This window comes from Chelonoidis abingdonii, chromosome 1 (genome assembly GCF_003597395.2).
Source record: "Chelonoidis abingdonii isolate Lonesome George chromosome 1, CheloAbing_2.0, whole genome shotgun sequence".
Lineage (NCBI taxonomy): Eukaryota > Metazoa > Chordata > Testudines > Testudinidae > Chelonoidis > Chelonoidis abingdonii.
Window position 1 is genome coordinate 259,757,361 of NC_133769.1, and position 14,181 is coordinate 259,771,541.

The 14,181-nt window shown below is 45.6% G+C and overlaps 1 protein-coding gene across 1 annotated transcript in view; it reads right to left on the bottom strand.

The window, feature by feature from the left end:
* Nucleotides 1-12,605, bottom strand: part of LOC116823351 (coagulation factor X-like) — a 53,437-nt gene extending 40,832 nt beyond the window's left edge. The window contains exons 1-4 of the mRNA XM_032777844.2: nucleotides 12,483-12,605; nucleotides 8,523-8,683; nucleotides 4,672-4,696; nucleotides 178-291 (exon numbers count right to left, since the gene is read on the bottom strand). Of these exons, the coding sequence (XP_032633735.1) occupies nucleotides 178-291; nucleotides 4,672-4,696; nucleotides 8,523-8,683; nucleotides 12,483-12,561 (379 nt within the window). The 5' untranslated portion in view covers nucleotides 12,562-12,605. The remainder of the gene's footprint in view (nucleotides 1-177; nucleotides 292-4,671; nucleotides 4,697-8,522; nucleotides 8,684-12,482) is intronic.
* Nucleotides 12,606-14,181: the final 1,576 nt, after the last annotated feature.

Below are 14,181 nucleotides of genomic sequence, written 5' to 3' on the forward strand. Positions count from 1 at the left end.
AGCCCGTCTCTGAACCTGTTCCAGTTTGAATTCATCCTTCTTAAACATGGGACACCAGAACTGCACACAATATTCCAGGTGGGGTCTCACCAGCGCCTTATATAACGGTACTGTATTGTCCACCCACTGGCTCTTTGAATATTTCATCACCATCCTACAGTAAAAACAGAGGCCTACCAGATTCACAGTTTTTGCCCTGATATCCATCCAAGCATGTACAAGTGTATGTGCCAATTCCATCTTTACACGTTCCACCATACTGACAAGGATTGGGTTTGCACTGGTCCCCGTCTGCAAAAAGAGGCCACAGCAGCTTTTAAGATACAATATAAACATTTTCATTGAGATCTGAAGTTTTCCTGGATGGTGAATTTTGTTACTGTCCTTTTTGTCAGGGGCAGCTTCAGGCCCCAGCTCACCAAGTGTGTGCTTGGGTCTGCAAGCTGCGGGGGGCGCTCTGCCCATCGCCGCAAGGGCAGCAGGCAGATTCCCTTCAGCTGCTTGCCTGCGGAGGGTCCACTGGTCCCGCGGCTTCGGCCGAAGCCACGGGACCAGCAGACCCTCCGCAGGGAAGCTGCCGAAGGCAGCCTGCCTGCCGTTCTTGGGGCGGCAAAATGCCTAGAGCCACCCCTGCTTTTTGTTATTTGTATTTAAAATGTTTGTTATCTCAAGATAATCCTGTGAGATTTAATACTGCATTTCCAAAAGGATCCTAGACCAACAGTAAACAATGACATGTATGCATATAGTTTAGTATCATGCACTAGGCTTATCATCATACACATACATTCTGTGCTGCTTTGACATTAGTATGTAATGGATCATGTTCTTTACAAAACCAAAATGTTCAAAACGTCCCATAAACTCGAAATTCCCTAAAATTTTCATTTTGGAAACACCACCACATGGTGTATTGAAATGAAATATGCTCCATGCGGACCCTGGCTGCTGCTGACTGAAATTTACATGATTATTGCCAGTGTCACAGATGCCCAGCACTGAACAGCAGTTGTGAAACTGACAGAATTCCCATGCAACCCCACCACACAGATTGCTCCAGGCTGGGCACCCAGGGTTTCCAGGGTCTCAGGCCAGGTGGCTCCCTGGGCAGCCCAGCTGTCAGGACAGCTGGATCACTGGTTTGTAGGAGTTGGGCAGTCCAGGGAGCCAGCTGGCCTAGAAGTGTGGAAGCCCTGGGGCCCCCAGCCCAGGGATAAACCATATGCCAGGGCTGCCCCAGAACTGCAGCTCCTGAAACATGTCCCAGGATTTTCAGGCTCCTAGCCCTGCAGCATGGAGTCTGGAAGCCTGGAGAACCCCAGCATAAGATGGGGCTCCCAGGCCTTCCACGATCCCTACTTAGACTCAGGAACCTAGATTGAGATCCCCTGTCTGGAGCCTGGATTTCTGAGGTTTACAGGCTCCCCAGCAGAAAGCCTGGAGTCCCTGAGAACCCTGGCTCAAGCCAAGCCTCTTAGAGCTTCCAGGCTTCCTCATGCAGAGCTGAGCCAGGTTACAGCAGGTGCTCCGAGGCTTACACTCCATGGCAAGGAGCCTGAAAGCCCTGGGTTCCCCAGCAGTCCACCAGGTAAGCTGTGGTTCAAACATGTGGTTCATTGAAAGTTCATCAAACCTGATAAGTTTCTGCAAAACATTTTGGGTTCCAAGAATTGGTATTTTCTGACAAAAGGCTGCTAGAAACTCGTGACCAGCTCTACTCACATATAGCAGAACATAACTCAGCCTACTATAGAAAAGGCTTCAGTATTACTTCATTGTCAGAGAGTGTAACATTTGTGCTGAGGGTTGTGAAGGCCAGATAACCTGAAAGATCTTAGAGGACACCCAAAATCTTCAGATAACAGGAGAGATGTCTCAGGAGTGTCCCCTATTCTGCTGGTATTTTCCTTGTATTTACCTTGCAGTGGTATTGCAGTCCCCAAGCAATCAAAATTGTGAGTCAGGTCACTACAAAATCATGTGATTGGGTTAAAATTTATGAGATTTAAAAAAAATAATAAATTTGGTGTTCCTGTTATTTGCCTTCCAGCCATTGAGCCTTTAGGGGGTCACATTTTCAAACTCTTCTCCACAGCCACAATGTTTTTTTAAAAAATTATAACAGATTCTTGCCTAATCACATGACTCTAGGAGCTGTTTTTTTAAAGAAAAACACTAAATATTGTGACAGTTGACACCTCTGCAGCAGGGAGGCAAGGACAACCAAGAACATGGGAGTAGTGTGGTATAGCTACACTGCTTTAGCTAAGGTCAGGTACTAAATCACCTCCCCTCTGTGCCTCTTTGAACTTGGGCTTCCTCCATTATTCCCTGTCTTCCTCTCTTTGGGCTGCCTTCTTACAGGATAATCAGGAAACCAGCTGATTCTCCAGCTTATCTGCCACAGGGTCATAACCACAGCTAACTTGTTTCCCATTCTTAGGGTACATTTTCACTGAAGAGTTAGCCTAGGCTATAGCTTGGGTGTTGCCCCAACCCTCGTTCTGTCTACACAGAAAAACCTCTAACTTGGTCCTGAAGGTGTTTTAGGCCTGCGCTGGCAGGCATGACTGAGTATATAGGCTTGAGCTTGAGTTTTGCTTCAGCCTGGGCTGGCAATCCACCTACTTTGCAATGAGAATTGCAGGCTAACCAAACCCAGGTGCTGTTGGACCTCTAAGCTCATCCACAATTCTACCTGGGCTGTACTTTCTATTCTACCTTCCACGCTCTTTCTGCACTGTAAATCACCTACACTGGCTCAGCATATTAACCCTACATTAGTTGGCTCTATTTCTGCTGCATTTCCACTGTGTTTGAACTGAGATGCAGTTCAAGAAATCCTCTTCCTGCACTGCCAGTTGGCCAGAAACTGACACTGGCTTTCTGGTAAAGATGTGGTAACAGTAAGCCCCATCATTTGGGGAAATGTCCCCCAAATGACACTTTTATGTCTAGCAGACAGGAAAGAACCAGAGGAGCAGAGAAGTCAGCCTGGTACACTATGAATCATATTGTGGTTTGCAGAGTGAATTCCATAATGACATTCTTGTTAAAAGTGCCTGCTGCCACACGCTGTTTGCTTTCCCTTTCAGAATTGTCTATATTAATGAATAGCTCCACTTGAAAGTTATTTGCATACAGTATTGTTCTCATGTCACTGCCAGACAGCAGCTCCATGCGAGGGGCAGAGAGAAAGAGCATGGTCACCCTGTGAATGAATTCATAGAGCAGCTCATTTAATGCAGTTAAGAACCACGGAATATCCCACCAGAAACCCATCCCAGCACATGGGTCTGGCACAGTTGGTGCTTTGCACTGGGGATGCTCTACCTGGGCTGGGCTAGGCTAGATTGGGCTAACTCTGCAGTGAAGACATATGTGCTGTTCTGTGTGTGTTGGGGCTAGGGTTACCACCTTTGAAATGCAAAAGAAAGGCAACCCCCCTCCAGGGAAGTCTGCCTCAACCCCAACCACAAGGCAACTCCGCAATCCCCCCCTTCTACAGTCACTTACAATATCTAGAGAGCACACACATAGATAAGACTAATCACATTGCACGTCTCCTTGCTCTCACATGACTCAAACCCTCTCTCACACACATGCGCAGTGCGCTTCTGTGTTGGTGGCCAGATAGCTGCCATATTTTCAGCAGTTTTGATCTGTTATTGCTTAAACTGTGCAAGTGAGAACACTGCAGCATCTTTAGCTGGACACAGAAATCTTTAACATTAGATATCCCAGTGTATTGTGATAATAATGTAAATCTTTAGACCCTGTAAAAAAAACTTGGCAGATTAAATTATTTTTCTGGCAACTGGCAAATCCATTAAAAAAAACCTGGCCAGGCCGGTCAAATACTAGTTAGGAGTGATGAGGAAGGCCAGGTTCTTCTTTGACCGCAGGAAAAAAGACCCTCAGAACTGGTTAGGGGAAAGTTTTACTCAGTTAACAAAGGAGAAGAGTGATAGGGTGCAGGTGGCAGCAGATGGAGGAAGCCAATTGGCTCCTTTTAAAATCAGGAAAGCGTAAGTAGTGCTGTCCCACGGCTTGGGAGCGGTGTGTGTGTGAGGTGCATCCTGTAGGTTTGAATTTGGGGAACTTGGAAGTCCAGACCTAAGCAAAAAGGCCAATTTGCTGTGAAATCCCTGTTTACTGGACTCCACAGTCCCGGTTTAATACATTACTACATCAGTAATGGTCACCATGCAAATACCATTGCAAACTGAAGCTTCTAGGAGTCACACAGCAGGTTTGTTTACTTATCAACCAACAATTTTTTTTCTTATAACTATTTCTGTCAGGGCTTGTCTACACTTACCCAACGATAGACGCTGCGGCGATTGATGCATTGGCAGTTGATTTAGTGGGTCTAGTAAAGACCCACTAAATCGACCGCAGATCGCTCACCCATCAGCTCCTGTACTCCACCTGATTGAGAAGAGTTGGAGGAGTCAATGGGAGAGCATCTCGCCTCGATGTTGCATAGTGTGGACCCCGCAATAAGTAGATCTAAGATACATTGACTTGAGTTACGCTAGTCATGTAACTCAAATTGTGTAGCTTAGATTGACATTTCCCTGTAGTGTAGACAAGGCCTCAGTGTCCATTATGTTATAATATATTTTCTCTGAGGTTTAAGAACAAAGTACAATTTCAAGTACTCCTTACCTATATATTTATTCCAGAACTCGTCCTAATGGGGAAAAACAACAGACAGGCAGAGATTAGTGAATCAAACTCTAACACAGAAGCTTTCATACAAATATACTAAAGATAGTTTTGTTTAAAGACACAGTTAAAGTGGAACTTCTTAAGCTGGTTGTAAATACAGGCCCTTGCAATGCAGTGTTCTACTTTAACTGCGTCTTTAAACAAAACCATGAAGTCTAGACATCTTTGTATCAGTGAAAGTTGAGCTACTGAGCTAATAACCTGATCCCAGAGGGAGTTTTAAGAAAAAAACCAACCAGCTATAGGGAGAATTGGCAACTCTGCAATCTATGGTGGGAGAATAGGGCCCTGGTGATGTTTTGTATCTCAATCAGCTTTGATCCTATATGAAGTTAACACTGAAAGAAGGCGAAGTGCTATTTTTTTCCCTCTTTCTCTCTTGTGGCCTCTTTTCTGTCAGTTTTCCTGGTTAGATATATAGCTTATCATCATATATTGCTTCTTGTAGATGTTCATCACAGCTGAGCCAACATTTCTTAATTAGTCCACTTCCTAATATTTTGTGCAACCCTAACAATGCTTTAATAGACCTTGTTGCCTTAGGAGAAGAATCGTTATAAGAAATGAACCTGTTTGACTTCATGGAAGTTATTTGAATCCTGTGGTGGAAGAATAGGGCCCTAAAGCTCAGACTATAAGGAAAAATGTGACAACCACCTACGTTTAGGTCACAGTCAGCCTGAAGATTATCCTCTACATTCTATTTACAATCCATACCACAATACCGAACCACAATCTTCCCTTAAAATCCTCCCATGCCCTATAGCTTAGAGCAGTCTCCCTATTTTTTCCCAGGGATACAGTATAAAATGTGGGAATATAAATGTTACATCTAAGGCCAGGTCTACACTGCGACTTTAAATCGGTTTAATGGCCGATATACCGATTTAACGCTGTATCCGTTCACACGATGTCGTCATTAATATCGAGTTAAACGGCTCCTTAAATCGATTTCGGAACTCCTCCCAAACGAGAGGAGTAGCGCTAAATTCGATAGTGATAACTCGGATTAGGGTTCATGTGGACGGAAATCGACGTTATTGGCCTCCGGGCGGCATCCCAGAGTGCAGCACTGACCGCTCTGGACAGCAATCTGAACTCGGATGCAGCGGGCAGGTAAACAGGAAAAGCCCCGCGAACTTTTGAATTACATTTCCTGCTTGCCCAGCGTGGAGCTCTGATCAGCACGGCTGGCGATGCAGTCTGAAATCGAAAAAGAGCTCCAGCATAGACCGTACGGGAGATACTAGGTCTGATCGCTGTATGGGGAGACAAATCTGTTGTATCCAGCTCCGTTACAGAACACGAAATGCCAAAGCGTTTGAATAAAAAACTCCAGGATACACAGCGCTGCGTGACAAGCGTAACGGGAAGCCAGAGACTCAAATGGACGCTCATGAAGGGAGGGAGGGGGTACTGAGGACTCCAGCTATCCCACAGTCCACAGCAGTCTCTGAAAATTATTTGCATTCTTGGCTGAGCTCCCAATGTCTGTAGGTTCAAACACAGTGTCTGGCGTGGTTCAGGGAACAGCTCCTCAGTTTATTTCCCCCCCCCACCACGTGAAAAAAAAAAGGGAAAGATTGCTGTGCTATGGCGTTTGCTCAATGCACTCCGCGAAAAAGGCGCCAAAGGGTTGTCTGCTGCCTTCACAAAGGGAGGGGTGAGGCTGTACCCAGCACCACCCGGGGCAGTGTTTTCTGCCCCATCAGGCACTGTGCTCTCAACACGGAAGTGGGAACTATGGGATAGCTGAGGAACAGCTACCCACAGTGCACCGCTCCTGAAATCGATGGTAGCTTTGGACCATGGACGCAAACAATCGATTTCGGGATCCCACTGTGGACGCGCTAAACCGATTTTATTAGATCTGTTTTGTAATATCGGTTTAAGCTAATTCGAAATAATCGTGCAGTGTAGACGTACCCTAAGTTACTAACCTTCAGGCTGTGTGGCTCTGCTGTCTTGATTTTTATCTCACTTTCCATTCCATCTTGCCTCTTCCCTCCCTCTAGTTTCTTTGTGCTCCTCCCCCAATTCCTCACCCACCTTTTGAAATACGTCTCCCCACCAAATTTCACTCTTTGCCTTCCAAACATTTTGTGTTCCCTTCTCTAGTCACCCCAATCCACTGAAGTCTCTCTGATCCCCATCTCTCCAACCCTCCCCTTAAATCCCACATCTCTTTCCTGCTTCTTTGCCTTTCTCACTCCTGGTTTCCCCACTTCTGGCCTCTTATTTCTTCTCTGGCTGACTCAGCGTTCTTCCTGCTACCAAGAGTCACGGCAAGGCTGGGACTGAGAACATAGGCTCTAAAACTAGCACCGGGATAAGCTTCCTGTCTGGTGAGAAGGGGACATGGACATGGACTCTTCAAGGCCAGCCTGGTTGGTAACCTTCCTGCTGCTCAAAGAAGTATATTCTTCAAGGCCCTCCTTCATACTGTTACTGCTATCAATGCTGAAGGATGCTTCTGCAGCCGGAACATACCTCTTCAAATCTGGCAGACATGCCTCTTTCCCACCCACTCTCCCTCTTCAAGACCTAAGGGGATGCTTTGTTTTTGCACAGGCAGAAAGCCAGCAGGAGAATCAGAATATCACATAAGGACACTGAAAGGAGGTCATCGTCCAGTATAGTCAGTAAGCCAGGCTGACAAGAACCGCCATTAGCACCGATTACCTCAATCTGAGCTTGTGAAAAGACATCAGATCATCTAATCCAGCTTGCTATAAGGTCCCTGATCCTCAGCTGACGAGCCTCAATTTAAGTTAGAGCTGCACATCAGCAGCTTTAGCTTACACCGCAGACACATGTTCCATGTGGAATAGCGAATCCAGCCCTTAAATATCTGAGACGCAGGGCCGGCACTTCCATTGAGGCAAACTAGGCAATTGCCTAGGCTGCCAGGATTTTCGGGGGGTGCCATTTTGCCGGGGGTGGGGGTGGCAGGCGGCTCCGGTGGACCTGTTGCAGTCGTACCTGCGGAGGGTCCGTTGGTCCGCGGCTCTGGTGAAACTGCCGCAGGCATGCCCCTGCAGACGGCCCGCTGCTCCCACGTGGCTCCGGTGGACCTCCCGCAGGCACGGCTGCGGCAGCTCCACCGGAGTCACGGACCAACGGACCCTCCGCAGAAATGGTTGCAGCAGCTCCACTGGAGCCACGGGAGCAGCGCGCGGGGTGGCAAAATGGCCGTGTGCCTAGGGTGCAAAAAACTCTAGAGCTGGTCCTGCTGAGACGTACCAGGCACCTTGAGATAAGTTTGGTTAATATCTTATGAGAACTTTCTCCTCAGCAGTGGTTGCCATCTCAATCAGCCTTCTTGTACTCTCTCCATCTCATTTCAAATCTCATGTGAAAACATCTGTTTTGCCTGGCTTGTGCTTCTTAATGCAGAAAGGGGCTCCACTGAACACACGGAGAGCTCAGGAGGGGTTGAGAATCTGTCCTTTAAGTATTTTATACTAACAGTATTAGAGATGCTTTAAGCAGGTCATTGTCTAAACTAAACACATCAGAACCAAGTAAAAGTGAACAGGCGGCTTTAACATGAACTGATCTGGCAAGACCTGAACTAGGACTGGATGCCTTCTCAGATGTTGTACGTTTCGCTCTGCTCCTCTGGTGTTCTAAAACTAAACTTTGCCAGTCTGCCTACTTCTAATATTTAAAACAGAAAGAACTTGAAATCACTCTGCGGGTTTAATGCTCAAAAGTAACTACTGATCATAGGGGCCTTTCACTTTGGATGATGAAGGCCTAGTTGTTTCATGTTGATTTGTCCTTACTGTTTTCTGTGTGTCTTCGAAGGCTTCTCTGGCTTCTTCTTTTGAGCAGCGTTCCTCATAACATTCTCGTTCAATATTCCCTTGCTTCAGCTCCTCCAAAAAGGAATTAGCACGCTTTGTTCTTCCCAAAAACTTGTTTGCATTTTCTTCCTGTAAAAACACTAAATGGAAAGGAAGCGACATTTTAAAACTGATGCCAAAGAACTCCATTAGAAAGGATTCAATAAGTTCAGTCCAAAAAACCCAAAAACAAAAACAACCCCCTCCCCAATAACAAACCCTAATCTATTTTTAGGCAACATTACCCGAAGCAGAATAAAAGATTCTGGCCCATATTTATCAACTTCTTATGCCGGCAAGGTACAGCCCGGTATCTCTCCAAAAAGCCTGTTCAAACAGTTTTCCGTTGACAGGGTGTGGATGGACCCTGGAATTCTGACTTACCTTAACTTAATCTTGAAAATAAGAAAATGCAAATTGCTGCTTATGCTTTGCTTTTTGATACCCTGCCCTAGCACCAAATAAAGTTTCTCCCACACCTGCCAGGGCTGCATGGCCCCAGCCAGGTTTCCCCACACAGCAAGTCCTCCTGGCCGCTGTGGGCTGATGTGGCACTGACAGGCAGGAAGACCATGTCCATCTGCTTTGTTCTGAAAGCTGGTGAGCAGCAGAAGCTGGTCAGGAGGTGGACAGGACAGGGACTCCAGGAGGGACGAAATGGTAAGTCAGGGTAAGACTGTTCCAGGAGCTGCCCTCCCCCCCCCAGCCAACACAATCCCCAAGACTCCAGGATCCCACCCCCCCATCTTCCCAAATGCCCCTGTGCTGCCCCAGGCTCTTCTTGCAGACTCAAAAACAACCCAGGTTGCCCTCAATAATATCCCCATCTAATTTAAACATGTCAGGGTAAGGTAATTATAATTGCATTCTGGTTTTTAACTAACACTAGCTACATATGAATATCGTGTCTAGTGCAGGTGGGGCCTGAGCTCATTTCTTTTAATAAGAGTAGGGCATGATGGTAAAAATTTGAGAACTGCTGCCCCATAGGTTAAAAGGACAGCTGCTATTGAATTAAATTGGAGAAGCAGTTCTAGCAGGGCCATCTCAACCACTTGCATCTGTGAACAGTGCTGTTACTTCCAGCAGAGGGCAGCGATACATGCACATAAATCATTATATTACTGCCAGAGTCAAAAATCCCACCATACAGGGATAAATATTGAATATTCTAATCATCAGTCACTGTGCTGTAAATGCTGACATGCTGGTGGGTTTCGCTAAACATACTGAACTCAAAGAGTGTTTTTCACACCACAGGTCACTGGGAGAGTTGGGGCTAGAACTCAAGTCTTACAGCCTCATGCCCTATCCAGTGAACCATGCGGCCTCCTTTGGCACAGAACATGCAGTTCCTGGTCTGTTTTGTTGTACACCTGATTACTATTAATTAATTGATGATTTTTATTAACTATGCACTTTAATGATCACTAAGGGAAATAAAAGGTTGTTAGAAGGAGGAAGAAAAATTGTTCTCCTTAACCTCTCAGGATAGGACAAGAAGCAATGGGCTCACATTGCAGCAAGGGCCTTTTAGGTTGGACATTAGGAAAAACTTCCTGTCAGGGTGGTTAATCACTGAAATAAATTGTCCAGAGAGGTTGTAGAATCTCCGTCATTGGAGATTTTTAAGAGCAGGTGAGCCAAACACCTGTTAGGGATGATTTAGATAGTACATAGACCTGCCATGGGTGCAGGGGGCTGGACTAGATGAATTCTCTAGGGCCTTTCCAGGCCTAAGATTCTATTAATTAGATTTGAAAGAGTTGGTGTTTTGTTTTCAGGGGGCCAGATTCTGCCAGTGTTACTCACATAAGGTAGTACCTTACTGCTGCATGGATTCCCATTGATTTCAATGGACCTACAGCCAGGATGAGGTCTAACTCTTTGTAAATGTAGCTGCGAGTGTCTGGCTAAATGATTTACAGCTCACAGTTCACTCATTATCTTGCTTATCCTTAAATTCGTTTTCCTGCTCTGTAGTTCTGAGGAAGTGACAGGAGGCAGCAATGTAATAGTGGTGGTTTTAATCTCTAAATGCTGCCGCGCCGATTATTACAGCTAGGAATGGAGTGTTTATGACCCAGCCTGTTCTGTCTGTGAGGCTGGTCTCTTGCTTTCCTAAATATTCCTGCCTCAGAACATAGCGAGCTGTAGGATGTTTGCCTGGTAAAGCAGAACAGCTGGGAAACATGCAAAGAAGATTTTTTGGGGATCTAAACAGGCTGGCAAAGAAATTGCTCCAGGACAGAATCCTTGGAGGATGATTTTGTACTTAGGAACTGCTGAGTGGCAGTTTGTTTTAAGCAGTACAGCAGTCACAAACAAGCCAAACACAATAGCACTGAGGACTTAAAAAATGGATAAAGGAAAAGCAAACCTTCTGGTCTATTTAAGGTCCCCAGGATGACCCCCTTTCCATAGGATCTGAACACTTCAAGTCTTTAATGTATTTATCCTCACAAGAACCCTGTGCGGGAGGGCAGTGCTATTTTACAGATGGGGAACTGTGGCATAGAATGACTTACACACGGTCACACAGTGAGCCTGTGACTGAGCAGGGAATTGAAGCCCCGGCTTCTGGAGTCCCACGCTAGCTCCCTCTGGCCTCAATTGATTTAGGAAACTATCCACCTATCTGGCATCTCGTTCCCAGGAAGTGCAGAGGATGTACATTCCGCACAAGATGGTACTGTAGCTTTGGGGGCATAAGCAGTTTGACATTAGCCCTTTTTAAATTAAAATAGCACTAACAGTAAACAGTAAACCCTAAAATGTCTGTCTCTTGCTTTCCCCTCTCCCCCACTCTTATACAGATCTTTATTCCTTTTCCTCCCCACCCCAACTCCAATTTGGTTTTTGTCTCTCTTTTCCCAGGAGTGTTCTCTCACAAACTTATCTGCCTCTCTTCAGACTCCTTTTCACAGGCTTTGAAGAAGTCGGGGAGGTCGTGGGGGGGTGGGCAGGGTAGAGACTTCTCTTTCTACTGACTGGACCTGCATTCTTCATTTCTTGTTGGTTTCTTTTCTCCACTCCCCCATGCATCTCCCCCTCTCCTGGACTGGAGGGGATTTTCCCCTTCCTTTTTATGTCTCCATTCCCCCTCCTCAAGGCTGCTGGGTGGAAGGAGGCTACCCTCCCCCCGCCACTAGCTTCTGCGTTGAAGGGTAGTATTTCTCCAAGATAGGAGGGGTTGTTTTCTGCCTCCCTCATCTCTGTGGGAAGAGACATTGCCTCTCTTTTTTCTCTTCACCAAAGACAGGGCTGTATTTCCAGGTCCTGCCCCTGCCCCACCCTTGTCTGCCCCACACCTTGACTGGGAAAACTGAAAGTATGGACATGACATTAAAACTCTAGGTAAACCAGTTCACAGTGACAGTACATGACGCTGAAACTGATCACACACACATTGCATGTATGAAACGCCAACATAGATTCATAGATTCTAGGACTGGAAGGGACCTCGAGAAGTCATCGAGTCCAGTCCCCTGCCCTCATGGCAGGACCAAATACTGTCTAAACCATCCCTGATAGACATTTATCTAACGTACTCTTAAATATCTCCAGAGATGGAGATTCCACAACCTCCTTAGGCAATTTATTCCAATGTTTAACTACCCTGACAGTTAGGAACTTTTTCCTAAAATCCAACCTAAACTTTCCTTGCTGCAGTTTAAGCCCATTGCTTCTTGTTCTATCCTTACAGGCTAAGATGAACAAGTTTTCTCCCTCCTCCTTATGACACCCTTTTAGATACCTGAAAAAGTAAGATGTCTGAGACACTCAAGCCTAGGAGGGACTCCCCTTGGCTTACTCTGCTCCTGTCCTGCCACATAAGAGTGCATTCCTCACGTAAAATCCCAAACCAGCCTCACAGGCAAAAAATCAAGATTCTCTTACCATTTCCTTCAGCTTGCAGGATACCTGCTAGGGAAGTGGAAAGCAGTATGAGGAGTAACTGGCCAGCCATGACACTCATCTGTAGAAAACAGTTTTCTCTCTCTCCCCGCACACTGCAGGGCTGTCACTGGCCAAGGGTTAATCAGTACCAGACTTCCTGTTATGTGCTTTACTGTGCTGTACTTTTTATCACAACAAATAGTGTTTATGCATCTTTGGACGTGGATTGTCCTACTCAACGTGCTGATTGGATGATTGGGCCTTTCTTGGCAATGTCAGAGACAGAACTGAATTAGAGCAATCTGGAGCCCTAACCCCTAACCTCTGCTTACCTCTGGCCCTGACATACAGGAAGCAGGAAGCTGACTGCATTTATGGGAATAATCACCTATAGATTTCCATGCAAGGAACACCAAAGGGAAGGAAGTCCTCCCCTGAAGCACTTTTCTAGGAAATGTTGCATTTTGAATCTAAATTGAAAACATGTCCTGCAGGGTCTTAACAGTGTGCGTTGCAGGCTGCTCATTCACTAATTAACATGTTAATTATTCCAGAGTACGTGCACAAAAGCCTAGGATCATGTGAACTGTTGCATTTCTATTGGTTAGATGGGGTCTGAGTACAAACTGAAGAGGAAATGCTGTTGCAACTGATTCTTTAATCTGCACGTCTGCTTAATTATACGCTCTGGAGAGAGTTATGTAGAAGAAGAGCTGGGGATGCTGGAGTAGATGAACTTTTAGAAGCTGGCTATTTTAATCAGAAAACTTCTTGGAAACCTTTTCTATGTGTAATAAAAGCTAAATATTTTTGAAATAAATCTCATTGGGTGCTTTGTAATTTTTCAGTATAATAAGACAAAGCTTTTATAGCTAGGCTATTTATAGCCTAGAGATGGAAAGGAATCTATTAGTAAGCAAACTGAATAAAAATGACTGGGATGGCAACAATATAGGCCATATTTGGCTATCTGAATAAGGCTGAATATTTACAGCTAATATTCATAATTAGATGTTTTTGTTTAATAGGCCACTGTTCTCATCTGCGCTAGCTGCAAGAGGTGTGCAGAGCTAGGTTTGCCTACATTGGGTTCAACACTCCCATTTGGCAGGAGATAAGAGTGCCCCCTCCCTTCTCTTGGTCCAGTGGGGAGGAAGGTTGAAGAGCTCAGTAACTCCCTGACTCCTGTGAAGTCTAGAAATTGACCCGCTCCTGAATCAGACCCTGAGGTGTCCACCCAGTTACCTTTGGTAGTTTTCAGTTGCTTTCTACACCCTTCTCTTCCAACACCTTCAGGGTAAAGAACTGGACTCAGCTGACCTGTTTTCAACAACTTCAGTATTTGAGGCCAGTGGAGAAGCAGGTATACCTGTTGCCCCATCCCCCGGGCCAGGAAAGGATCTTTTAAAGCTGAGCCCTTCCTTCTGTTCTCCAGCATCAGGAGTGGAAGTGCTATAGATGCCCCAGAGTTTGTTGGTCCTCAAGGAAATCCCTACTCTTGGCTGTGCAGGATTGTTTCTTATACTTCCTCACTTATTTTCTAGACTTTTGTCCAGTCAAGCTTTAAATATCACAAGGGATGGGGTTTCCACTACATGCTTTGGGGACTATATCTCAATTGAACAAATCCCACTGTCAGGAAATTTGTCAGGATATTTTGCCTGAACCTTCCTTTTGAAAGTTTCACCCCATTGCACCT